General features: G+C 40.1%; 3 protein-coding genes across 5 annotated transcripts in view; 2 read left to right on the top strand and 1 right to left on the bottom strand.

Annotated features, from left to right (window-relative positions):
- Positions 1-317: 317 nt before the first annotated feature.
- LOC124308556 (electron transfer flavoprotein subunit beta) lies at positions 318-2,107 on the top strand. Its single transcript, XM_046771375.1, has 3 exons — positions 318-487; positions 759-1,157; positions 1,336-2,107. The coding sequence occupies exons 1-3, from the start codon at positions 437-439 to the stop codon at positions 1,645-1,647; spliced, it is 762 nt and encodes a 253-aa protein (XP_046627331.1). The 5' UTR covers positions 318-436; the 3' UTR covers positions 1,648-2,107.
- LOC124308549 (protein UBASH3A homolog) lies at positions 1,822-23,281 on the bottom strand. Of its 2 annotated transcripts, XM_046771361.1 has the most exons (5): positions 23,167-23,281; positions 21,738-21,943; positions 5,117-5,354; positions 3,759-4,457; positions 1,822-3,671 (listed from the first exon to the last, which is right to left on the bottom strand). In XM_046771361.1, exons 2-5 carry the CDS (start codon positions 21,857-21,859, stop codon positions 2,880-2,882), a joined length of 1,851 nt encoding a protein of 616 aa, XP_046627317.1. In that variant the 5' UTR covers positions 21,860-21,943; positions 23,167-23,281; the 3' UTR covers positions 1,822-2,879. The 2 variants fall into 2 exon arrangements, with proteins under 2 accessions (XP_046627317.1, XP_046627318.1); XM_046771362.1 differs by lacking the exons at positions 21,738-21,943; positions 23,167-23,281 and adding an exon at positions 5,641-6,024.
- LOC124308558 (DNA-directed RNA polymerases I, II, and III subunit RPABC3) overlaps positions 6,363-23,300 on the top strand; it is a 46,712-nt gene continuing 29,774 nt past the window's right edge. Inside the window, exon 1 of one of the 2 annotated variants that reach the window (XM_046771379.1) lies at positions 6,363-6,599. In XM_046771379.1, coding sequence (XP_046627335.1) covers positions 6,527-6,599 — 73 coding nt within the window. In that variant the 5' untranslated portion in view covers positions 6,363-6,526. Of the gene's footprint in view, positions 6,600-21,310; positions 21,333-23,300 lie in introns of those variants that run through there. The other variant, XM_046771380.1, reaches the window with a different exon arrangement.

Raw genomic sequence — 23,300 nt, 5'->3', positions numbered from 1 at the left:
AAGAGAAAAAAAGCTGTCTCTAAAAATCATCATCATCCGTACTCTACGCATCATCGGTGATTCAAATCGTAAACAGATCACACGGCTGGCATCAAGCGTGGAATCGACGATTCGTTAGTTCTTCAGAGCGATTGGAGTTCGCCAAGGTAAATATTGACGACTGACGATGTCCTAATTAATCGAATTTATTGTTGCATCGCTGTGCATTCCGATCGCATCGAATCGAATCCCTTATTACTCCTCTTACTCCACATATGACGAATATTTTACTCTCGTTGTCGTGATGTAACCAATTCCCTATTTCCCCCTCTTACTCGAGCCACAGCTGCTCAAAGCGCTGTTTGGTCTGGATCAGAGTATCAGACCCTTACAACTAACCGAGCGGTGTGAATATCTTTGATTAAATCAGCGAAAGCCGTGTACGTGTTTATCAAAAATGGCTCGAGTTCTGGTCGGCGTTAAGCGAGTGATCGATTACGCGGTCAAGGTAAGTGGAAATAACTCTCCTCAGCCACTAATTAACTGCCTGTAAATACCTGGCAAAACTGCAACACGTAGTTGTCAAATGAATAATGTACCTTAATTCCACATTACTATGGGATCAAAGTCCATCTGGCTAATCGAACTCTGCCTTGTATTTGCAATACTTATCGCAGATGTTAGCTTTTTTTTTCTAATTTATTGAACTGTAAAACCAATCGACCAGCGCTTCGTCCCTTGTATGATTTAACTCGCAACCTTCGGACTGATCCCCGCAGATTCGCGTGAAGCCGGACAAATCTGGCGTCGTAACCGATGGCGTCAAGCACGCGATGAACCCCTTCGATGAGATTGCGATAGAGGAGGCTGTGAGAATGAAAGAGAAGAAGCTTGCCTCGGAGATCATAGCGGTTTCCTGTGGCCCTGCACAAGCTCAAGAAACTATAAGAACCGCCTTGGCGATGGGTGCAGATCGGGGAATACACGTTGAGGTCGCTGGTGCGGAGTACGATACCCTGCAGCCCATTCACGTCTCTAAAATACTTGCCAAACTCGCTCAGGACGAGAAGGCAGACATCGTGATCGTGGGCAAGCAGGCTATCGACGACGACGCCAATCAGACTGCTCAGATGACTGCAGCCGTTCTCGACTGGCCAGCTGGAACATTTTGCAGCAAAGTATTTGCCAGTTTTACCCTGTTAATTTGTTCCATACACCGCCAGGCAATTATTCTCAAAGTCGCAAGATGTTATGTAACCGGTGAATTGCACAACGCAGACAGAAAAGATAACGTTTTACTTGTGTCGTAAATCATTTTCAATCCTTTTGTCAGATTGAATTTTCTTCTTTTCTTAGGTTGAACACGGATCTGGCGAGTTAACGATAACACGCGAAGTAGACGGTGGTCTGGAGGTGATCAAAGTCAAAACACCAGCGGTTTTGAGCGCTGATTTGCGTCTCAACGAGCCGCGTTATGCTACTTTACCAAATATAATGAAGGCAAAGAAGAAACCGATAAAGAAAGTCAGCCCCAAGGATCTTGGCGTTGACACCGCGCCAAGAATTGATATTATTTCTGTCGAAGATCCACCTGTTAGACAGGCAGGATCGATTCTACCTGACGTAGACGCTTTGGTCGCCAAGCTGAAGGAGGGTGGACACATTTAACCCAATTTTGGCATAAAGAAAATGGACAAAGAAAAATATGAAACAGCTAGAGATTGTTGTTTACAAGAATTATATAAAATAAAAACTGCCAGTTCTTAGTGAAAAAAATCGCAACTACCGAATAGAGGAGTTTCTACGTTTTTTTATCAAGGATAATATTTTTACTTCAAAGAGGGGAATTAATATGAAACTAAAATAAAAATAAAAAAATAAAAAATATTTCAATATTACCAATTGTACAGACTGAAGATTAATAAATTTATACAATGTTGAATCGTTGGTTAATATCGGTGTGTTGGAAGTTCGACATGTGGGTTTCCCCCGACGTCTTGATTTTCATGTTTGTTTTTTTTGCATGTTTGTATATTTTAGATAAAATATTTTCATACAGAAATTATAATGTACTATGTATCATTCTCTTTGGTCAACTTAGCAGTAAATATATAGAATTGAATTATCACACCTAGTACATTAAAATTTAGTAATGATTATGGGGTGTCTAAGGTAAGGTAAAAGTTAGTAGTCCCTAATTTTACGATCAAAAGACGCATAGATTCTGATTCGAAATTGTTTTTTATCTCCATCATAATTGATGGTGAAACCTTTTCATGGATAATTCATCAAGTTTAACAACAACGGTAAACTGTTGTCAACAAACGAGAAATGAATTTCAGATGTCGCATATGAATTGATTTAAGACACTGAGAAATTCAGGAATGTCACGAATATTAAAATTTAGATCGCTTACACCAGATTCATAATAACTTTCAATAACAACCAACAACAATTAACCCAGTAAATATAAGCCCGCGATACCCGTAATAACAACAAATATGTATACATACATTTATACTTATATAATAGTAAAATTCACGAAGAAACATATCTCCGACTGTAGCTAGTACAGTAACGATTAATAAATACATAAGTTCTAAATAACTAATACTTTTTTCAATAAGATTTAACGAGTTGTTCAAGAAAACTATTCAGGAATTGGAAGGGAAGGAGGGACGAAAATACAATTTCACAATACAAGTAATCGTAGTTCTAATGCAAACTGCAACGGTGTATAATTTCTTGCAAGTAACGATCAGATCTAACCGATTCATCGTATCGTAGCAGTCTTTGCGATATTCTCTAGTATTAGATCAATACGTGAGGAGTGTGAACATTATCAAGTTAAAAAGGTTTTCCTTCATCCGTCGCGAAAAGGAATAATAAATAATTCATATTTACGTTAATATTTTCCAGTCGAATCTACTATTGCTGGTGTGCGTTAGCGGAGGGAACGGAGGTGGATGCAATTGCCATCCGTCCGGCCCTTGTTGAGCTGTTAGACAGGCGAGATAAGGAACACGTTGAACGAGTCTGGTCACTTCAGCGGCAGGCGGTACTCTACCGCCGGTGAGCTGCCTGGTGCAAGCGGCAAGAGAAGCGGCGTGAGCAACGATCAGGACATTGCCCTTGGTTTGTTCAATTATTTTTTCAATCAGTTTAAAGCTCCTCTCGTAATACTGTGCTGCGTTTTCGCGCTGCGGAAGACTCTCCGTCTTCACAACGGCCTCGTAATTTACATCTATGTCAAAACCTGCCTTAATGAGCGCCTCGGGCGTCATCCAGACCGGCAGACCGTTTGGGTACCAAGCTAGCCACTCTATCAGACCCGGCTCGACTTTAATTCGCACGTCCGAACCGTGCCCTTGAAGAATCTGCGACAGCGTTTGAACGCAGCGCAGGGAGGGCGAGGCGAAAGCAACGTCGATCGTCACGTTCGACGATCTCATCGCCTGCCCTACCAAATTCGCCTGAATTTCCCCCAGCGTCGTGAGCGGACAGTCGTTGTGAAACTCCTGAATATTTCGCGCTGGTATGTCCTTCGGCATGTTCAAATCACGTCGAACGTAACAACCGTCCGCCTCGAAGCAGTACGGTATCCACGCTCCGAACGTAAAATCTACTCGCTCGCCGTGACGGCAGATGAATATCTGTCTCGACGTCATTTGCGGCGCCTCGGAAGCTGCCATCTGAAATTATAATTCCCAAAATTATTGCCTATAGAAGATTCGTAAAAGACGTATATAAATGAAATCGGTAAAACCCGTTCGACTCACCGGCTCGTGATCGGTCGGTACTCCGTCAGGCATATCCAACGATTCATTAGACGATAATACCGGCGGTTTTCTCGTCCTGGGTATTTCTTCCTCTATACTTTCAACCCTGTTCTCAATTATCTGAACCGTCGAGTGAAGCGTCCACGCGTCAGATTCGGCGGTGCGTTTGGTGTGATTGAGAGGCAGGTAACCAGTGATACCTGTGAGCCAGGAAGTTCCCTCGACCCATCCGTCAATAGATTCGCTGCAGGCTCTTTCCGAGAGGTATATGTAGTCTCCAGGCCTGAGCTCGAGCTCGTCATGTTCTCTAGGTACGTGAGCATGGGTGACTTTGTGAACATGAGCGTCGCCCACCCGCGAATCCCTCGAATAGAGCCTCAATTCCCAATTCGCCTGGGTCGCAGAGCCCAGCCGTTCTGCCATATTTCTCAGCGGCTGAAAAAGGCTCTCGGAAAATTGGTAGGCTAGTGTTATATGTAGGGACTTTTTCGGTGGTTCGGCGGATATCGAGAGGCTCGATAATTTGTTTACAAACTTGACTGCGATTGTTTTCAACCAGCTAGCGTACTCCTCCTCTATAAAGAGACCCATGAAATTAGGAGATATGTAAGTTTCTAGACCAATTTGGTCTGGACTGTCCTTCAGGCTAACTACGTCCTCCAAAAGTCCTGCAAGCTTCCCCGCCGCCTCGTCTGGCGCCTGAAATTTGAAATTCCGATTAGTGAGGTATGTTGGTAGCCTGAAATTCGTGATGAAATACTCTTGATGATGAGCGTAAGTATTATTTAAAGATACAGATTGGGAAGTGAAATGAATTCGAATGGATGCTGGGAAGATGAATATAAGAGGAGATGCAAAATATGCAAAAGTGAGACAGGGACTTTGAAGCGTGCGCTTTTGGCATGTCGAACAAGAATAGATGGCATAAATATGAAAAATCTACTGGATGAGGATAAGAGCAGAGCGATATGGATGAAACAAATGACCGAGCAAAGAAAAACATTAGATCAGGAAATGGGAGGATGAGAAAGAGATCCAGTGGTGAAAAGAGAGATGAGATTAGTGATGTGAAGCAGACTGTGATTAGACTGAAAGTGGATGTAGAAAGATGAGAGTCGGTATGTTTGTTACAAATGGTAAAAATGGTGATTTGTTTGTGTTTGGATAATCGAATGGCTTTAAATGATTATTAAATGGAAAGCACAAATATATATGTCAGGAGAGAGTGAAAAGAGATTGTAAAGATGAAAACTTGGAGTACAATAAAATTGACAATATGAAAACAGCTCGGGGCAAAATTCTTGGCCATTGAATACCTTAGAAACAAAGTGTACTTAAACCTCGGTGAAATATCGTACTTTGAAAAATGAGACAAGAGTGATGTGCGGCATGCAATTGTGGGCCCCATTCCATCCGAGCTCTCTGCTCTCCGTCCAGAAGGTGAGAAGCTTTTCGGCAAGTGGTCCAGTGGGACAGGCATACAATACATACTCCCTGGGTTCATCGCGGTCTAGCGTTGGATCGCGGACGTGAGCGAGAAGCCAGTCGGAGGCAAGTTGCAGGCCCCGATATCCGGTCGCAGCTAGTGCCTTCTCTCTGAAAAATGATTACGGCATGAAAATAAGGATGAGGAAGGATGTGAATAATTGTATGAAAGTATCAGAGTCGAACATGTTAAGTGCGAAGTAAAAATCTTAGGGTGAAAAGGAGGCGAAAACCAGGAAGATGAAAACCACGTGGGTAAATTCGGGATGCAAAACGGCGGGTTTTCAAGGTCGAAATTTGACAGCTGTTTGTTTACGACTCGGGATCGAGACGCGTCGGGATCTCGACGTCGGGTTGAAACTCGAAGCGAGAATTTATCTCGGGGTTTCATACTCACGCTCTGTGCCTCGGAAAACCGAGCTGCAGTAAAATCTCGAGCGGCGTCAAGTCCTCCTTTGATATTTTCGTCGGCGTTGGATTTTTACGCGGCGGCAGTGTCGCCATGATGATCCAGGAAAACCGCGCTCGACTCGACGACTCGCTCCAAGATTATTCAATCAACGGCGCCGTTGTCACGTAACACCCGTAATTCCCTCATTCTTATCGCCTCTATTTACATTTCGCATTTTTGCATCCTCCTTGCCTGTAGTCTTTTATAGACTACGGCGTACGAGTTTGTACGACGATCGCGCACATCGCCAGAGATGAGATCAGTACCCAGCTGAGTAACACCCTCTCAAGCTTTTGGAAGTAAGTTTCGACGCGACTAGACTGTAAATGCATGGCGATGACGGTGATCAATGATCTATATTTACTCTACTTACCGACAGTAGATAACACCAATGATGCACGATACGAAGATCGTGCGCACGTTATAGCCATCATTAACGGAATGTATTCTAAAAGAGGTTTTTCTTATGGAACAATAATACCAAAAAATGCATTCCTCGCGACGAAGATAACGAATTTCTGGATATTTTTATTTGGCATTGCATGAAGTAAATATTCTCGATCAGTGAAAATTGATTGCGTCATAATCTCTAATAACATTGTTTTTATTTTGTTTCTACCAGACAGTTTCACTTCGCTACGGCATGGATATTCTGCATTACCAATTGCGAGTCCGTAAGTCATGAGGGTCATGACCCAGTAACGTCTGGAATCAGTTCTCAAAACTCTACTTGACGTCAGAGGGGGCTTCGATTCAAAAAAGCCCCGCGAGGAAGCGCGACGGTCTTGTCTTCCGACAAAGTGACAAGTTCAGTTCGTACGTGAGTGTCAATATGGCGGGTGTACTTTTTGAGGATATATTCAACGTGAAGGACATCGATCCAGAGGGCAAGAAGTTCGACAGAGGTGAGTTTTTGCGTTAAACAAATCGTCGTTCAACTTCTGCACCCATTTTTTTCCGTACAAATCGCTCCCGTTGCTACGATAATCTCCATTGAAACGGACGCAGGGTTACCGGCTCTGCACACATGGCTGACAGAACGGCTCTGCACGCCGGAAACGCATCTGCTGCATCGTTCTGAAACTCTGCACAGCTCGATGACGCAAATTCGACAAAATATTACTGTTTACGAACCTCTTTTATCAATCTCGAATGACATCCCGAGCACCGTCCTCGAAACTGTCAGTTCCGATTCGGTGTTCCGGTTGCGGCACAGCGCAAATGAATCAGTCGATCTCGGAACGGTGGCAGCGGGAAATACGAACATGTGGTTTTGACGCAGCGGCTACGCCCGCGAAAATCGATGATTCGTTCGTGTCCGGAATCCGGATTTTCTATTGGCTTTTTTTTTCATCGTTTTGAATTATAAAAATCCATGAGACGTTGGTTAGGCAATGAATTGATAAATCATTGCATCGTCGTTATCGCTTAGCGAACATTTTTCTGCGTACATATTAGGCTGATCCTTGTTCAGGGTGTTCACCAATTTACCCCCCCCCCCCCCCCATTCCAATCAACGTCAAACAATTCAAAAACGATTGTCTAATTTTTTTCAGATTTTTACCTCAACTCTAAGATAGTCCGCATTGTGATCCAAGTTTCTTATAAAAATAACATCGGAAAAACTATTTATTAGTATATATTTTATTGCTAAAGTAATAATGTTGTAAAGAAAATCTGTAAATGTAAGGTTTTAGTGGATATTAGTGATGCTATCTGGAAAAAGAATTTACATCATCGTACCATGAAATCTAGACGAATTGCACGCTCTCGAAGTCTGACTTTATTTTTTATTTAGAGGAAGTGCAATTCGTCTAGATTCCCTTGTACGATGATGTCAATTTTTTATCCAGATAGTATCACTAATGCCCACTAAAACCTTACAGTTACAGATCTTTTTTTTAACATTATTACTTTTACAATAAAATACATACTGAGAAATCAAGTTTCTCGCATATTACTTTCATAAGAATTTTTAGAGTTGAGGTAAAAATGTGAAAAAATTAGGCAATTATTTTAGAATTATTTGAAGTTGATTTGGGAGTTGGAGCGGCAAAAATTCAACACACTAAATAAGGACCACCTTGGTGGACATGTATTTGTTTTTTGTTTTTGTTTATATCAACAACACGTGTAATCCAAATATAACCATTTGGCATGAAGTTCCGATGTTCATGATCAACCGAAAAGTGAATGTCTGTCTCTCGCTAAGATTTTGAATGTCGATAAAGATGTATCGAAAAAATTGTTGATATACATACGTCTTTGAAATCACGATCGTACGATATGCTAATAAAAAACAGAATGAATAAATAAATAAAAATGAAAAACTGATGGCGTTAAGTTTTCTTAAAATGGAATGGTACGAAGGTAAATGAAAATATCAGCTGAGGATTGTAACAACAGCATAAATTTATCCTGAAAAAACGGCTTAGCGTGAATTCTGCAGTGTAAATAGACGTACAAGTGTACGTAAAATACACCTACATAGTATAGGTATAACGGCTAGAAAGAGGGATGAGGATACGGGGATCTAGGGGAAAAAATGACGAGAAAAGAAAAAGGTTGGGGTGGGAGAGGAAGGAGTACGACGGAACAACGGTGAAGGTTATCCGGCACGTATATCCACGGCGCAACGCTGCATTTGCCTCCTCGTACCGGGTGAGGATGAAAATGCAGACTCAAAGATTAACGTTGATAGAAAAAAAATGAAATAAAAAATAAACTCGATGCTCGAATAATCCTAACTGAAGAGGAAATTTCGGAAATTTTTTTAGCGGAAAAATCGATCCAACTACGATCCTCGATTTCAATTTTATACCGTCGCGATTGCGAGATAATTATACTAAAAATAATCGAACACGACTCGATTCAATCGGTAAAAATTAATCGGTTAATCGATTATTTCGTGTTTTTATTTTTTGGAAACTGTGCTTGTGGATCCAAAATTTTCGTAAATTGTTTTTAACAATCTACAGTTTCATTAAAAAAATTCTTCAATATCAGTTGAAAGTATTCATTCATCAACATATTTCGTCATTCGTGGGGAGTAGAAAACCAAAAACCGATTTTTAAGAAAAATAATCGAAAGTCGATTATGAAAATTTCCAAATTACTTACACACGGGGCTATCCAAAAATCCCATCGAACTTTGGAACGTTATTAACTCTGCGCAAAATTACGTTACGCAGAGTTACGTCTTGAACGAAAATTGTGCGGCAAAATTTAACGATTCAAAAATCGACGCAAACCTTAGTTTTATAAAAAAAAAAACTCCGAGACCCCGAAGTTTTTTCAATCATTATTCATTTTACTCGCACGCTGACTTTAAAATAATACGTTAACGTCGGCTCTGGGGTCAACCGGACCCCGCTAAGTCCGAGCAAATCCACGTCGCGGAGTACAGGCGCTACACACGTACACTAACCTGGAACAATGGATGTACATATAACAATACGAAGAATGAGAAAAGAGCGCAGGCCTCTCTGTACAACTACGTGCATACGTGCCTATGTACGTACATACATACCTACATAGGTAAAAGACTTCTCGGGAAATGGGTGAGGGGTGGTGGAGGTGGTGGTGGTGGTGGTGGGGGTGTAGAGATTACCCCTCGACGCTGCGACCAGCCGGTCGATGCAGCAGCAGCATCAACAGCATCATCATCAGCAGCAGCAGCAGCAGACGCAGTCGCAGCATCGGCTGCGACTGCGTCACGGTCAAGGTCAGGGCTCCGCCTCAAGGTCGCGGGAGATGTCATCTCTGGGGGGCGTCCGCCGGGGCTGCTCGACGCTGAGCGCCGGGATGCCGCTGCATGCGCCGCGAGCTTTCCGCGAGGAGCTTGCAACCCTGGATGTAAAGCCGCGGAAATTTCGCTGCTACGCGATCGGGATAATAACGATGGAAATGTGTGGGATACTCTTTCGCAAGGGTGTGTTTTTGACGATATTCTTGAATTCGCGTGCGATTTTGTCAAATATATCACGAGTAACGAAAAAATATGCCGCTCACCACCCTCGAGTACGTTATAAAATTATCTCGGTGATTTTACAAAACTATACGTGTTTAATTTTCAATCGTCGACGTACGTGTACAAACTGAGAACAGATATTGTAGGGTACAATTTGTCAATTGGAAAATTATTCACGTATCGGACATACAACCGAGATTTGACAATTTTTAGTCAATAATAAACAGGCACTGACTTCTCAGTGAAAATTTTAGATTTTTATTGTTGCATAAGAACTGCAACCCTTGATTTTTACATTTACCTGATGTTTCACATTTATTTCGCTTGCTTTTGAATAAAGAATTTAAGATGGTGAATAAAAATTCGTTGGAAAACGCTATGCGATGTAAAAACAATCGCCATGTATAAATAATTCTTGAATAATATGTATGAAAGAGAGAAAAATTATAATTGCAATGTTGAAATATTGTTGTATTCTTGTCGTTAAACATCGGATTTCTTCGATAGGACGGTTTTCAATACAATTATTCGTTTCTTAATATTTCTTTTAATCGCATTGATTTTATGAAACTGAAGTTAGTTAACGTTACAAACGTAGCGTAGCGAGACAGCAGAGAGGAAATAATTACTATTTTATAATTTTGTTAGTGACTTTGAATTTACCAGGTTATCAAAATAATATCAATTTGTTTTGTCTTATTACTGATATTCCTGAAATTTCAAAAATACGATTTTACCGAAACCCCAATCATTACAATAACGTTGCTAACTTTAGTCTCGATTAATTTTTGGCTGGCGGAAAAAAAGCTCGCAGTCGCGTCGTTTAAAGTCGTTCTGAAAAACTTCAGACAATTTTACCTGATATTAATGAATTACTTTCGCTCTCTTTTTTTTTTTTATACTCTTAATAGATTTATGAAAAAGGGAACCGGGGAAAATGAGGGCTGGCGAGGGTAGAAATAAAAAACGCAGAAAATTGAAATCCGAACTTCAAAAGAGCTCGTTGACTCTGTAATCAGTATCTTATCCTTCGTTTTCTACGAGGTACTCTCACAGGATTTATATAAATTTATCAAATTTTCCGTATTCGTTAATCACGATAATGATGTTTTCTCTAAAGAGAGGAAAAAAATGCAAGAATAATAATTCTTATTCGAAATTGCGTTGAAGTGGTAAAATAAATTTATGTATATACATATATATTCGTTGAGTTTCTTTCTCTCTCTCTCTCTATTTATCGGTATCTCTGCGATGTGACTCATTTTATCTAGAATCTTATTCAGAATACTGTATTCCCCACAATACCACTACACCATTCTGTATTCATCGAATCGTAGTAAATATCGTTGAATGTTCAATTGTTCACGATTTCGCTCAACGAATAATGTAGTAGCACTGACCAGACTATTTCGAATTAAAATAAATAAAGGAAAAAAGAATATTTCTTTTCTAAAAATATCAATTTCAGTAAATGTGTAAAGAATAGCTTTACTCAAAAAAAAATAAATAAACAAATAAATAAGTAAAAATAAGCCATCGTTAAGCAACATCGAACAAACGTACTTACCGTGTTTTTTAAAATTATTTTTACTCCTTTAAAGTGATTCGAAATCAATAATCTATTCATCGATAAGCTCTTGGAAATAATTTTTTTCTATTCGTATTTCTATTTATTCGTAATCAGGCACATTTACGATATAGCAGTTGTTACGTATCGTTGATACAAGTTACTAAAGTACACACATACTAAGAAATTACAATGTACATTCAGTACACCTCGCTGTAGTAGGATAAGATAAACTGTGCGAGAGATTGATTCAAGGAAAGAAAGTGAAAATGCTATATAAAAAAAGAAACGAGCAAAAAAGAAAATAAAAAAATTACAATGTACAAAATGAAAAATCAGAATTTTTTTTTTTATTCAAAAGTTTGTTTATTTTCAATCTCTATTGGTAAATGATTGAAATTTTCTTTACGCATATTTTTTGTCTCTAATTTTTTATTTTTTTTTTTTGTCTTTTGGTTGTAAAATCGCATTGTTATACATAGTTTTTCGAATATATTCTAAAAATACGCAAATATCGGATGATTGGTTCGTGTATATATATATATATATATATATATATATATATATATATATATATATATATATATATATATATATATATATATATATATAAATGAAATGAACGAATATGGTATCGATTTTGAACCAACAAAACCAACGAACCAACCTCCTCATTATAATCTCGTCCGCGTATCTAGCTTGCTTCCACATAGCGGATATTTAAAAGGATACCAGAGAACAAGGTTGGCCACCAAACGAAATCGCACACATTTACACGTGCGAATGCAGACGTAGGCTCGTAGTCAGGTACGCTGGTCGATAGTGAGGGACTCACATCGGACTTTACCGCATAGCCTGCCGTATGGTCTGCGTGTGTTTACGCGACTTTACACGCGGATTTCTTGCTGGTAGATAAAAGCCTTGAGACGGCGTAGCGAGATATTCGCATTACGACGCAGCGTGTACGTATATTCAAGAAATTATACACACGCATTTGCGTTGCGTTCACATTTCTAACATATCGCGGTGTGCACGTATACCTCTGCCTAACTATGGGGCATTCCGCGTCAGATCGAACCGACGAAAAGTCAGACACTCTCGGAATAAGTTGAGGAAAAACAATTGTGAAAAGTTTTCTTTACTTGTCGAGAAAAATTGTGGAATGATTTTCTACTTGGATTCTTATCCGACGCGACGTTTAGAGGTTAGCATTCGAATGTCCGAAATTCAATTTTTAGGTATAACTCGAAAACCATTGATAATGTTGAAAAAAAAAAGAAAAAAAGAAACAAAGCTGCTTGCAAAATAAATTGCAATTTTTAGTAACAGTCGACGCCAAAATATGCAAAAGTTTATCGAGACTGTTGAAAGTACTTGAAAGCTGCAAAAAAAAAATATAATTTTTCTCAGAATTTTCAAAAAGGGTTCAAGTTTTTTTTTTTTTTTTTTTTATCGATAAAAATTTCAGACCACATTTCTCTCTTGGTGTTGAAAAAAACTTGTGTAAATTTCATCATGAGACGGGATTCGATTTCGAAGCTATGCATTTTTTTTTTTTCTCGGAACATTTTCACAAAGTTTAAACTAATTGTGAGAGGGTTGGATCGATCTGACGTGGAATGCACCCTATACATATAGCATAATGCAGATGCGGGGTTCACAATATCGTCTATCTGCATGTCTCTATCCTTTTCTGTCTCTCTCGCTAGTCGATGAAATGTCACGTCGATTTCAAGCTTGAATTGCCGTTACAATTGTGATTCGTCGAGAATAAGGAAAAGAACAGAAGGAAAGAAGAAGAAAAACAAAAGAAACAATAATTTTCTTGATGTCGATGAGGAATGTTTAGGAAATATCGTTACTTTGCAAACATTCTTATCTTCAAATTTACGTGTATAAAATTTATCAAACATTAACAAACAAATCATACGATCGAGTCTTTTGTAAAGAAAAAAAACTTCTCGAAAGTCATTCTAAAATCGTAGAATAATTAGAATTTTTTTTTCCGCCCATGTTTCCTTACTTTTAACGTCACTGACTATTCAGCCTCTTAAAATTTTCTCACTCGGGCTATTCGTACTGTTCAAAGTTGAAAGGTAAAATTCGTGTCGCTTGACAGATTATCGAGATTCGTCTTAACGATAAGACAAGAAAAAAAAAAGAAGATATCGTTTCAATCCTAAGCTCGATTACCGCAAATAATTTCCTGCACTGTTTTACATTATTTGTCGCGTGATAGTTTTTACCAAGCGTGAACATCGGTGGTTTTAAAGATCGTTTTTAAAGAAAGTTAACGGCATTGTTGTAAGCTCGGCATCGCAATACGCGTTATTACATAGAGTCAGTCCGGTGTCTTCCAAAGTTAAAGTGTATAATATCATACCTACGTTAGAGACAACCAGCGGCCAGGAGTATGGAGTACGGAGAGCGAGATAAAGAGAGAGGAAAATGAAAAAAAATAAATAAAAAAAAAAGTGAGAGAGAGATAGAGAGAAGGGGGGGATGAAGGGGAGGGGGAAATATATCGAGAGTGAGTCGCGGCCTCCGCCTCGGTAGTCGTCGTCGATTCGCGTAAAACTCTTTCTGCATGTGTGACCACCTCTCTAGTTTCGCGTTGGTTTCGGCCCGGTTACAACGTGTGTATGTTAAACCCTCTGTTAGCAAAGCGACTAGATCTACGAAACTTTTACCGCACGTCTCGCGTATTGTAATATTTTTCAACAAAGACAAAAACGAAAAATAAAAATCAAATAGTAACGGTAGTTGACGAGATGAAACAATGATAAAATTGGGGAAAAAAAAAAACAACAACAAACAATATTCTGCGACTACGAGAATGACGGACGTCGGAAAGATAGAAAGAGAGAGGGACACCCCTTTCGAAGGCTCGATTCTCTCTCTCTCTCTCTCGCTCTCTTTTACTCTCTCTTTCGCATACCTCGAGTGCGATTCACTCTTTAATCCGATGCATAACAAATTTTCTCCGTCTCCATTTTTTTTTTTTTTTCTTCCCCTTCAATTTTAAACAAGTGTCCGTGTCTGGTTCTCTGCGGTTTATTTAATTATCATTGTTATTTTTATCTGTGATGTTTAAATGAATTAATTTTGAACGACACGTATGTAGTACGAATGTTTTATGTTCGTACGAGATTTCTCGTTAGTTTCGTTCTTGTAATCCTCTCCTTCCGACATGTATTCTCACGATACTTGAATACATACGTATGTGTGCGTGCGTTTATTTAAAAAAAAAAAAAAAAAAAATGATTTCATCGCGAATAGGCAACCCAATTTCAAGTTCCAATTTTCTGGGCACCAAATTTCTGACGACGCGAGCGCGGATGAAACGATAATCGCCTCGGTGTACGAAAATTTAGAACCAGTTTTTTTTTTTTTTTTGTCTTCCATTATTTTATTTGCAACACAACGACGTCTCCTGGTCCACCACGTGTGCAAACTAGTCGTCCAACTATCGTAGGCACCTTGCGGTGTGCGGCATAGGTAGATAAATAGATAAACAGCAACTATCCGGCAACCTGCATACATAGTTTTAACTTTAGCGTGGAGCGCTCGGTGTTGCTAGGCGCCCGTCGTCGTTCCGCGAGTTTCCACTGTCAGTGCCAAGGCAACAAGGCGACGAAGACTTCTACTCGGCCGATTTGATACTTGAGGCAAGGCTTATACTCGGAGCCAGATGTGCCTTTCGATTATATGTGTATATTGTTGCGTAATGCCCGAATTATTTTTTCTTTTTAATTGTTGTTGTTCTTTTTTTTTTTCTTCCCCTCTTTTGGTTCGGAATAATTTGAAAGACCAATTCGAGACGTCTTTGTGACGAATTGACTAACGACAAGAGGTGTTCTGCGGTAACGCGTTTTATCCTTGGGAACAAAGTTGCGATAGATGCATTACAGACCGTTTTTTTTTTTTTAATTATTTTTCAAGACGTCTTTTATACGTCTTAGTGACGAATTGATAACGAGGAATTACGTAGTAACGTTTTATCCTTAGCAACAAAGTTTCGTTGGATGCGTTGTATACGACTTTTTTTAAAAATATTTTTCAGACGCCTTCCAGACGTCTTTTCACCGTAAATTCCACAACATTGCTTTCCGAAGATGTTCTCTGAAACCGATTTTCCAAAATCTGCGGGCAGTTTTGCAACAAAAAATTGTTAAATATAATCCGTATTGCAAAAAGACGTGTTTGAAACAAATAAAAAAAAAAAAAAAAATCCTAAATACGACTTGCACCCATCTGATTGTCAATAATCTGGGTAATTCTGGTGAAATTTCAAACACGTCCGAAAAAATTCGCCTCTCTCACGTTTCTGACGGTGATAAATTTAGCATTTCCGCGAAGGTTCGATCTATCTTTACATCTTATTTTTTTTTTTTCGTCATTTTCTTTCCTGTACACGTGCCTTGTCAAATTAACAACGGTATGAAATTCGAACTTTCAAGGACTGAAAAGTGTCGCACATAAATTGTCAAACTTTTATTAGGGTGTATTTTTTTTACTTCCTCTAACGTGCGTGCATTACCTACACATATTATACATATATTTACGGAGGATATGGTTAAAAAATTTGATCAATCAATTTATGACTATTTATTTTCTGTCCTATTTAATTATTGTACGTACAACGTACATACGTACTTATATCATATATTTACATGTATAAATACCGCACGCTGTCCATGTATGTATATATATATATATATATATCGAAACAATCGCGACGTTGTGTTATTAATATCCATATTTTCTTGGTCAACTATACAATATATTATACAAACACTATTAAAATCCACACTAAGTTTACACGGAGCAGTTAGTTTATAACATAATGTTCGGTGGTGATCTTTCGTCTCCCTCTTTCTCTCTCTCTTTCTCTCTGCACCTCTTCTTTTAGCTCTACGTCGTTATACACACGTGGGCACGAACACGGCACACGCGTTTCGGTAGAATATTAAAAAAAAAAGGAAGAAAGAAAGAAAGAAAAACGCACACGGATAAACCGCTTCGTCGTCGTCGTCGTCGTCGTCGTTAAAATGTCGCTAAAAAAGAGGGACGAAGATCGCGAGAAACGGTGACTCGATGGTAGGAGGAAGACGAGGTGGAGGGGGAGGAGGAGGGGGAGGAGTAGGAGGTTTTGGTGACGGTTTTAATGGCGGCGGGGGTGGCGGGGGGGGGGGGGTGGGGGAGGGAGGAACGGCGAATCGCGATTCGCGGTTCGTAAATTGCGGATCGACCCTGCGGCGTTCCTGGTACACAGGCGTGTGCATGCGCTAGTATGTATATATACCCAGAGAGAGAGAGAGAGAGAGAGAGAGAGCGGGTGAGAGGGAGAGGGAGAGGGAGAGGGAGAGGGAGAGGGAGATTCGTCGATGACGCGTTCTGTGACGAAAACCCGTCGGTGGAGCGAAAATGGTCGGCGGTGTGGGGAGGCGAGAGGGTTTTTTTCTAAACTGCGCAATATCTTACCACCGTCGTTTATTACATGTATATAATATACATACACGAGTTACGCGTTGCCGTTTTGTGGCATAACCGAACCTCGCCTCGCCTCCCACTATAAACACACACACACACACACACACATAAATATATGTATGTATGTACCTGACAGTATTATCTCTCGCGAACCGCATCGTGCACCAACACTTTACCGTTTTGATCATCGACTATGACGATCACGATGATGATCAAGATCGTGGTGGTGGTAGGGCGATGAATCGCGACACCGGTGGGGAAGACCCGTTCCCATAGTTCGTAAAAGACTGCGAAGAGAATAGAGTGAGAAAAAGAAAGAGAGAAGATTGTCCAGAGGTACCGACGACGACGACGACAGGCATCATCGTGAAACACACCTACTCGGACTGTGAATTATGCGGGAAATCGATATGCTGCAACTTTGTTGATTGTACTTGATTTTTTTTTTTTTATTCGCGGATCGTACTTACGATGTGACGTTTTATCGACGACGAAAGTCTTTGCCAAACGGGATTTTTTTTTTATTTATCATCTTTCTTGCTTGTGCGCGAGTTTGCGTAGTTTATTGTTGTACGATTATATTGTGTCATACCTATAGCAGGTGTATGTATTTGTTGTATAACGTTAACGTGAGTTTTGAAAAAATACGCAAGGCTATACTTTGTGCGATCGTGTGAATTACGTCGATGACGATGTTATCCTTGTTGTTGGAAGACTTTTTGACAACCGAAGACGTCTCGAGGATGATACCCGATAAGCCGAGGTATGTTTGACCGACTATTTTAAAACAAATTTTTTTTTTCATTTTCTTTTCAATATGCGGAGGAAGGCAAATTTGGCTGGATGATTTTTAAGCGAAGATACAGTTGTGCAAAGAAAAAGAAAACTTACGATTTTTAGAGCTTAATTTTTCTTAAATCAAAAATCACGTTCCTGAAATACGATGTTTGAATCGGGTCACGTCTGAGAATAATTTTTTTTTAACTTGACGTTAAACAAATTTCAAACATCTCGAATGTGGGTGTATACGTACCGCAGATTGACAATGAGTTTAACCTGGAAGTAGAAAAGAACAGGGCAAGACGACGAAAAGAAGGAAATAACGAACAAATCGAATCCAGTTGAAAATGAATCTCGCTTGATCTTATTTAATCTACTCTAGCAATCGGTGTCGAATATACAAAATACGGGGTGGAAAATCTGGAAAACCTCGAAATGTTTGGGCCAATTTAACAGGGACCATGGAAAGGGTGAAATTGTCAGGGGATTTTTAATTTGGTGAATGGAAAAAACTGTAAACATCAGTTTTGATATCATGGGAATTAGAAATGATTTTTTGAGGTAACAAGTTTACTTTTTTTTCGTCGATAAAACAAATTGGCTTGAACTGACTTTTTTCTTCAATCCGAATTGAATTCGAACCGAATACAGAGTTAATAATCTGAACGATTTAGGTATTGGTAACTTATTAGAACTGGGAAAACGTCTGGGGAAAAAAACCGGGTCTTGGATCTTGGGAAACTTGGAAATGTCGCGGACATTTATTTGCCAAAAATCTGTGGTCACTCCGAATTACATATCGCTCACAAATACGGAAAACACTTACGATCAAGTTCATAATAACATGCGGATGAAAAGTTGAATATTAATATATCTTTACGATCCATGTATTTCGATTTTCTTGCGAGCGAGAAAAAGATTTGGGAATACTTGATACTTCGTTTCGTCGATTCTTCTTCGGCTTGTTATTCAAACCGTATTATATAAACACAACCTGGTAATATGTGCGCGTAGGATAACCTAACATACCTAACATAATACACCTAAAACCTACGAATTAAACACGTCTCGCGATTAAGATCATAAGTAACATGTCGGATTGAATTACACACCGAGGCGGACGTCATCATAATCATCGCCGTGATCTTAAATGCGGTGTCTCTCTTCTGAAATCCGACCCAGCGATTCAACTTCCTTCTTTTTCCAAGCATTCTTTCTTTCTAAATAATACATGATCGCAAAATTTCCCGTTTTTTGACATGTTACGCCGGTTCATCCACACAAATAAAACACAGATTCCTGACGTTTTCTTCGATTCATCGATTATTAATCGTTTCCATTTTCCTTCCACGCAATAGGTTTTCGAATGAATTAGAAAATAATTTTTCATACAACTCGTATCGAGGTTTCATTGAAATATTATAGCATGCAACGCGCGTCGCTACGACGATTTTGTGTTGTTGTTGACGTCGCGTATCTTCTCACGAGACATGGGATAATGTAATAAGATAAGATTACGTCTCGTGCAGATGTATTTACATGTATATTGTTGATATTACGATGAAACATTTCACGATATAAAATTATACGTGCAAATTATGTAATATTGTACGCATATTTTTGGGTCTTATGAAAATTGTTTTAAAAATTAGGGTGATAATAGTATTACGTCCAATATTCGAAACAGTTGTTTTTTTTTTTTTTTTTTTTTTATCTTCACTAAGTGAACTTGTGATTTCTCGCAGCTTTGAATTCTCTCATTACAGACTAAAATTTACACACAGCTACGCGTCAAGCGCATGCGTATATCAGCGCGATGGAACCGGATATTATATTATTACACGTTATCCAACATCCAGCAGAAGTGGTAATCCCCCCTAATGAAATTTTCTAGATTATATACACAGAGCGGCATACATAGAAATTAGAGCCAGAGATTAAGGCTTAGATTTAAAATTAGAATTTATAGGATTTATGAAATCGGATATATTTTTTTTATTTCTTTCTTTTTTTTTTTTATTCGTGTTGTCGAATTTAAAACGCGATTAAAATCCCGTGATCCTCTTAAATCCTCATTTATAGACGGAGGAAGAGAAATACCGGCTCGTTGTTGCTAAGACGTCATTGCATCATGGAAATTATCAATGTTAACAAAATTCGGGAATTTGTTAATATCTAGGTTGGGTTAGGTCGGGCTTGGACGCCTACCACGTCTCTCAGCTAGGGGCTGGACACATATATACTCCATATATAGAGGCACCATGTACCTTATACCTACCTACTTCTCTGTATATTGGAAACTACGCAGAGCTCGATTCGCACGAGTGACGTGGACTACGATTGCGACTGCGTATTGTACATGTAACGTATCTCGTACTGCATCAGCGTTGTTGCCAGTTGCCTGACGGAAACTGCGTCCCTGAAAACCAACCCCTTATTTACACGCCGCCGGCGTGAAACTAATGCCAAGACGCGACCTTGGAATGAGATCCGTTCATGCCGCGAAGAAACTGCACCCCGAGTTGATTGTAAAATTAAACAATTATTTGGCAAAACAAATTCTGCATATCATATATTGTAAATATAGAAGAGGCGAAGATTATTATCTCCACGAATGTTGGAAAACAACAGATTTCTCACATTCGTCATATTATGGAGCAATTTTCCATCACCGATTGCCGATGTTTTCGAACTAACCGAGTTTTGTTATTGAAATTGAAGGAGGAGAAAAGACACGAACGAAACTGTATAAATCATGATGTCACAGCAACAATACTCTGTTTTTCTGGCATACGTTGTATCATCGAGCTTTTCACACTTTCAGCTTTATCTGAATTTTTGCTCGGGTGTGAAAAATTAAACGTTTAACATTGCGGCACAGATCGCAGCGCCGCTTGGCGAATCTGACAGAATTTCCCATACGATAGGAAAAGTGCTTTCTCAAACTTCCTTTATTACCATTTCAAATGATTTTGAACATTTTCAAATCCGTCGTAATATTCTGACATTGTAGGTACCAGTGAGTTCCAAAGATTTTAGGTTAGAGGTGACGTAACGCAGCGTAGTTGCGATTGCTGAAAACGTGGGGTACGGTAGAAAATCCGTAACAAACTCAAGGACATTAAAAATGGAATATTTTCAAGTCAGGTTGCCTTTTTGAGGGTAAGGAAAATTCAAGGACATTTCCCGGACCACCGGACACCGTGGAAAATATCGCCAAGAAAGCGTCACCATATGTTTACCTCAATCCTTCCTCATCCAGTACTTGTTCGAACCTTCCATTCGACCAAAGAATAAAAGAGAAAGAGAGAGAGAAATGGTCGTGGACGAGACGTAGTCGCGACGTGAAGTTCGAGACGGAAGGATAACACGGAATAATGCAGCACGCGTATAACCCAGTCTGGGGTGGTTGGCGTGAAGGAAGGGTGGCGTAGCTGCTGCACCGGCGGCAGCGCCGGACGGCGCCAACTCTTCTTTTGAAGGTCAAGGTTCCCGCCCCTCGTTTCGCGCACGTCCCGGGGGCGGCGGAGCTTCGCCGTGTCAGTGTCACGAGCGCACACAAACCCCCCCAAGACCATCCGTACACGCCTCGCCGAGGGGCTGTCGGGCTGAGAGTGGCCTCGAGGGGCGGAGGCGGGGGCGGAGGCGGAGGACCAGCTCGGTGCCCATAGTATTTATAGAGCCGGGCGACGATGCGGTCGATAGCGGCGGCGGCGGCCGCTGCGCAGTTCGGAAGACTTGCCGCTCCACCACCACCATCGTCATAGACTGCATCGTCGACACCAAGGTGGTGGTGGGCTTCTGCGCCTGCGTTTTCGCGTATGCACGGTAAGCCGGTCCCCAGAACATCCCGTTCCTGGATGGATCCCGGGGCAAACCCGTGTCGTCAAATCTGCGATGGAACCCCAAAGACCAGAGAATCATCGTAGCAAATTTAACCTTTACCATGTCTGACGTGGATGTGATCTTTGGTACTCGCGTGATAATTTCTCGTTATGTCAACATTTTGGATACAAGAAGGCGCGCGGTTTTTGTACCAAATGAATTATCGAGTTATCTAACTATTGGATCTTCGACTATACGCCTCAAAGAACATCCATAATTTTTTTCAGGATTTTTGAATCACTTGGAATAGCCCAAGTAAGAGTAAGATGCCAAAGATCCAATGTCACAGGCAACGCGTACCGAACACCATATGACGGGGTAAAGGATGATGTTTCTATTTCACATTACCTGGTGCCGGATGTAGCAGTGCTCCCAGGACAACTTGGTGGTGGTTTTGTTTCTGCAGAGGTGGCTGCAGGACCCGATGCGGTCGGAATATTCATACACGAGAGTAGTGAGTCGGTGTACATCGCGTCCGGTGGTCCTGGAAACGTCCTTGAATTTGACTTGTCCTTGAAAAGTACTTGAAACTGCCCTTGAATTTTTCTCGTGTCCTGGAAACGTTCTATTTTTAATGCCCTTGAAAAACCTGAAAATTTTCTTGAATTTGACTTCTCGTTCAAAAGTCCTTGAAACTGTCCTTGAATTTTTCATGTCTCCCGGAATTATTCTATTTTTAATGTCCTTCGATAAGCCGAAAATGTCCTGGAAATATCGTCGGACTCGTTACGGATTTTTTCACTGAACATCATGGACTTATAACGTACGAGAATGACGACAGGGATTTCGGACGAGGAAAATGATCGGTGACCTTGAATAATCCTCGCATCGATTTTACCTGCAGGTTAATTGTCAAATATGGGTAAAGACTGAAAATGGATGAAGATTTCAAAGCGATGCTTTATGAATGTCGAGGTTTTTTCATTAGCGCCTAAGACGTTTACGTTTGTCGATTATCGTAGAGTAATCATACCGCTTTTACAATAATAACACGCGATGGTGCAGCGTGTAGTTACAACTTCGCGGAATGATTAATGCTTTATATTGTTCACTAAATAAGAATAAAATTTATGAGCTTTGACACGAGTTGATCGGCTGGTGTAAATCAACTTCACGTCAATCGAGATTAAGACGTTCGAAAAAGGATCGTACCACATGTCCGCGACGGTCGTAACTTGGTTGTATTATTGTCGATGCATCATGAATATATTCCTTAGCGATTTGTGGTCAGCGAAATCAACAACGCGACTTAACCGCTTATATTGTACATACACGCGTCATACATGTCGGTATAAAAAGGCAACTGCGTGCACGAACGATTCTGTGAAATGCTTCAAGGCGTTTGCCCACACGAAGAAAAGAGATGAAGTATTTTTATGTAAAAATATATACATATATATATGTATAATATATATATATATTATATATATCGCGAAGCTTAGAATATTGCGTGCATAGCCGCTTGTAGGATATACCCAAGCTCATGCGTATAAATGAATAAACGTGTCCGATGCAGCGGTGATTCACGTCGCGGAAAACGAAGTAAAAATATCAGCCTTACGAAAACATCCAGCAACGAGAATTGTCGCATATATGTATAAGAAACGAATAACAAAACTCTACCCCGTACGCTGCCAGATGTGAAATGTAAGAAATGCAATCCATTACTCTGCGTAACTTCTCGCCCAGGCGTAACTTCTCCTCCGAATTGAAGATGATAGTATACCGGTACGCTGCAAATGATGGTATAACGATTTTTCGGAATCATTGAACGTATCTTCCAGGAGATTCCGATGCACCGCAAAACGATGCTGATGAAAAAAGGGGGATGTAGGGGGTGTGCGGGGTGTACGTCACTCACATTATACTCCTCTTCCCCCCCCCCCCCCCCCCCACCCCCCCTTTCGTCGG

The sequence above is a fragment of the Neodiprion virginianus genome, chromosome 7 (assembly GCF_021901495.1).
Source record: "Neodiprion virginianus isolate iyNeoVirg1 chromosome 7, iyNeoVirg1.1, whole genome shotgun sequence".
In the NCBI taxonomy this organism is placed as follows: Eukaryota; Metazoa; Arthropoda; class Insecta; order Hymenoptera; family Diprionidae; genus Neodiprion; species Neodiprion virginianus.
This window is presented reverse-complemented; position numbering and strand designations above follow the sequence as displayed.

Coding starts and splice junctions, on each gene's coding strand:
- LOC124308556 (XM_046771375.1), top strand. CDS start 437: ATGGCTCGAGTTCTGGTCGGCGTTAAGCGAGTGATCGATTACGCGGTC. Junction 488..758: donor TGATCGATTACGCGGTCAAG/GTAAGTGGAAAT, acceptor TGATCCCCGCAG/ATTCGCGTGAAGCCGGACAA. Junction 1,158..1,335: donor CTGGAACATTTTGCAGCAAA/GTATTTGCCAGT, acceptor TTCTTTTCTTAG/GTTGAACACGGATCTGGCGA.
- LOC124308549 (XM_046771361.1), bottom strand. CDS start 21,859: ATGTACACCGACTCACTACTCTCGTGTATGAATATTCCGACCGCATCG. Junction 5,355..21,737: donor ACTGCTACATCCGGCACCAG/GTAATGTGAAAT, acceptor ATCATTTTTCAG/AGAGAAGGCACTAGCTGCGA. Junction 4,458..5,116: donor CTCTTGTCTCATTTTTCAAA/GTACGATATTTC, acceptor TTCAAATTTCAG/GCGCCAGACGAGGCGGCGGG.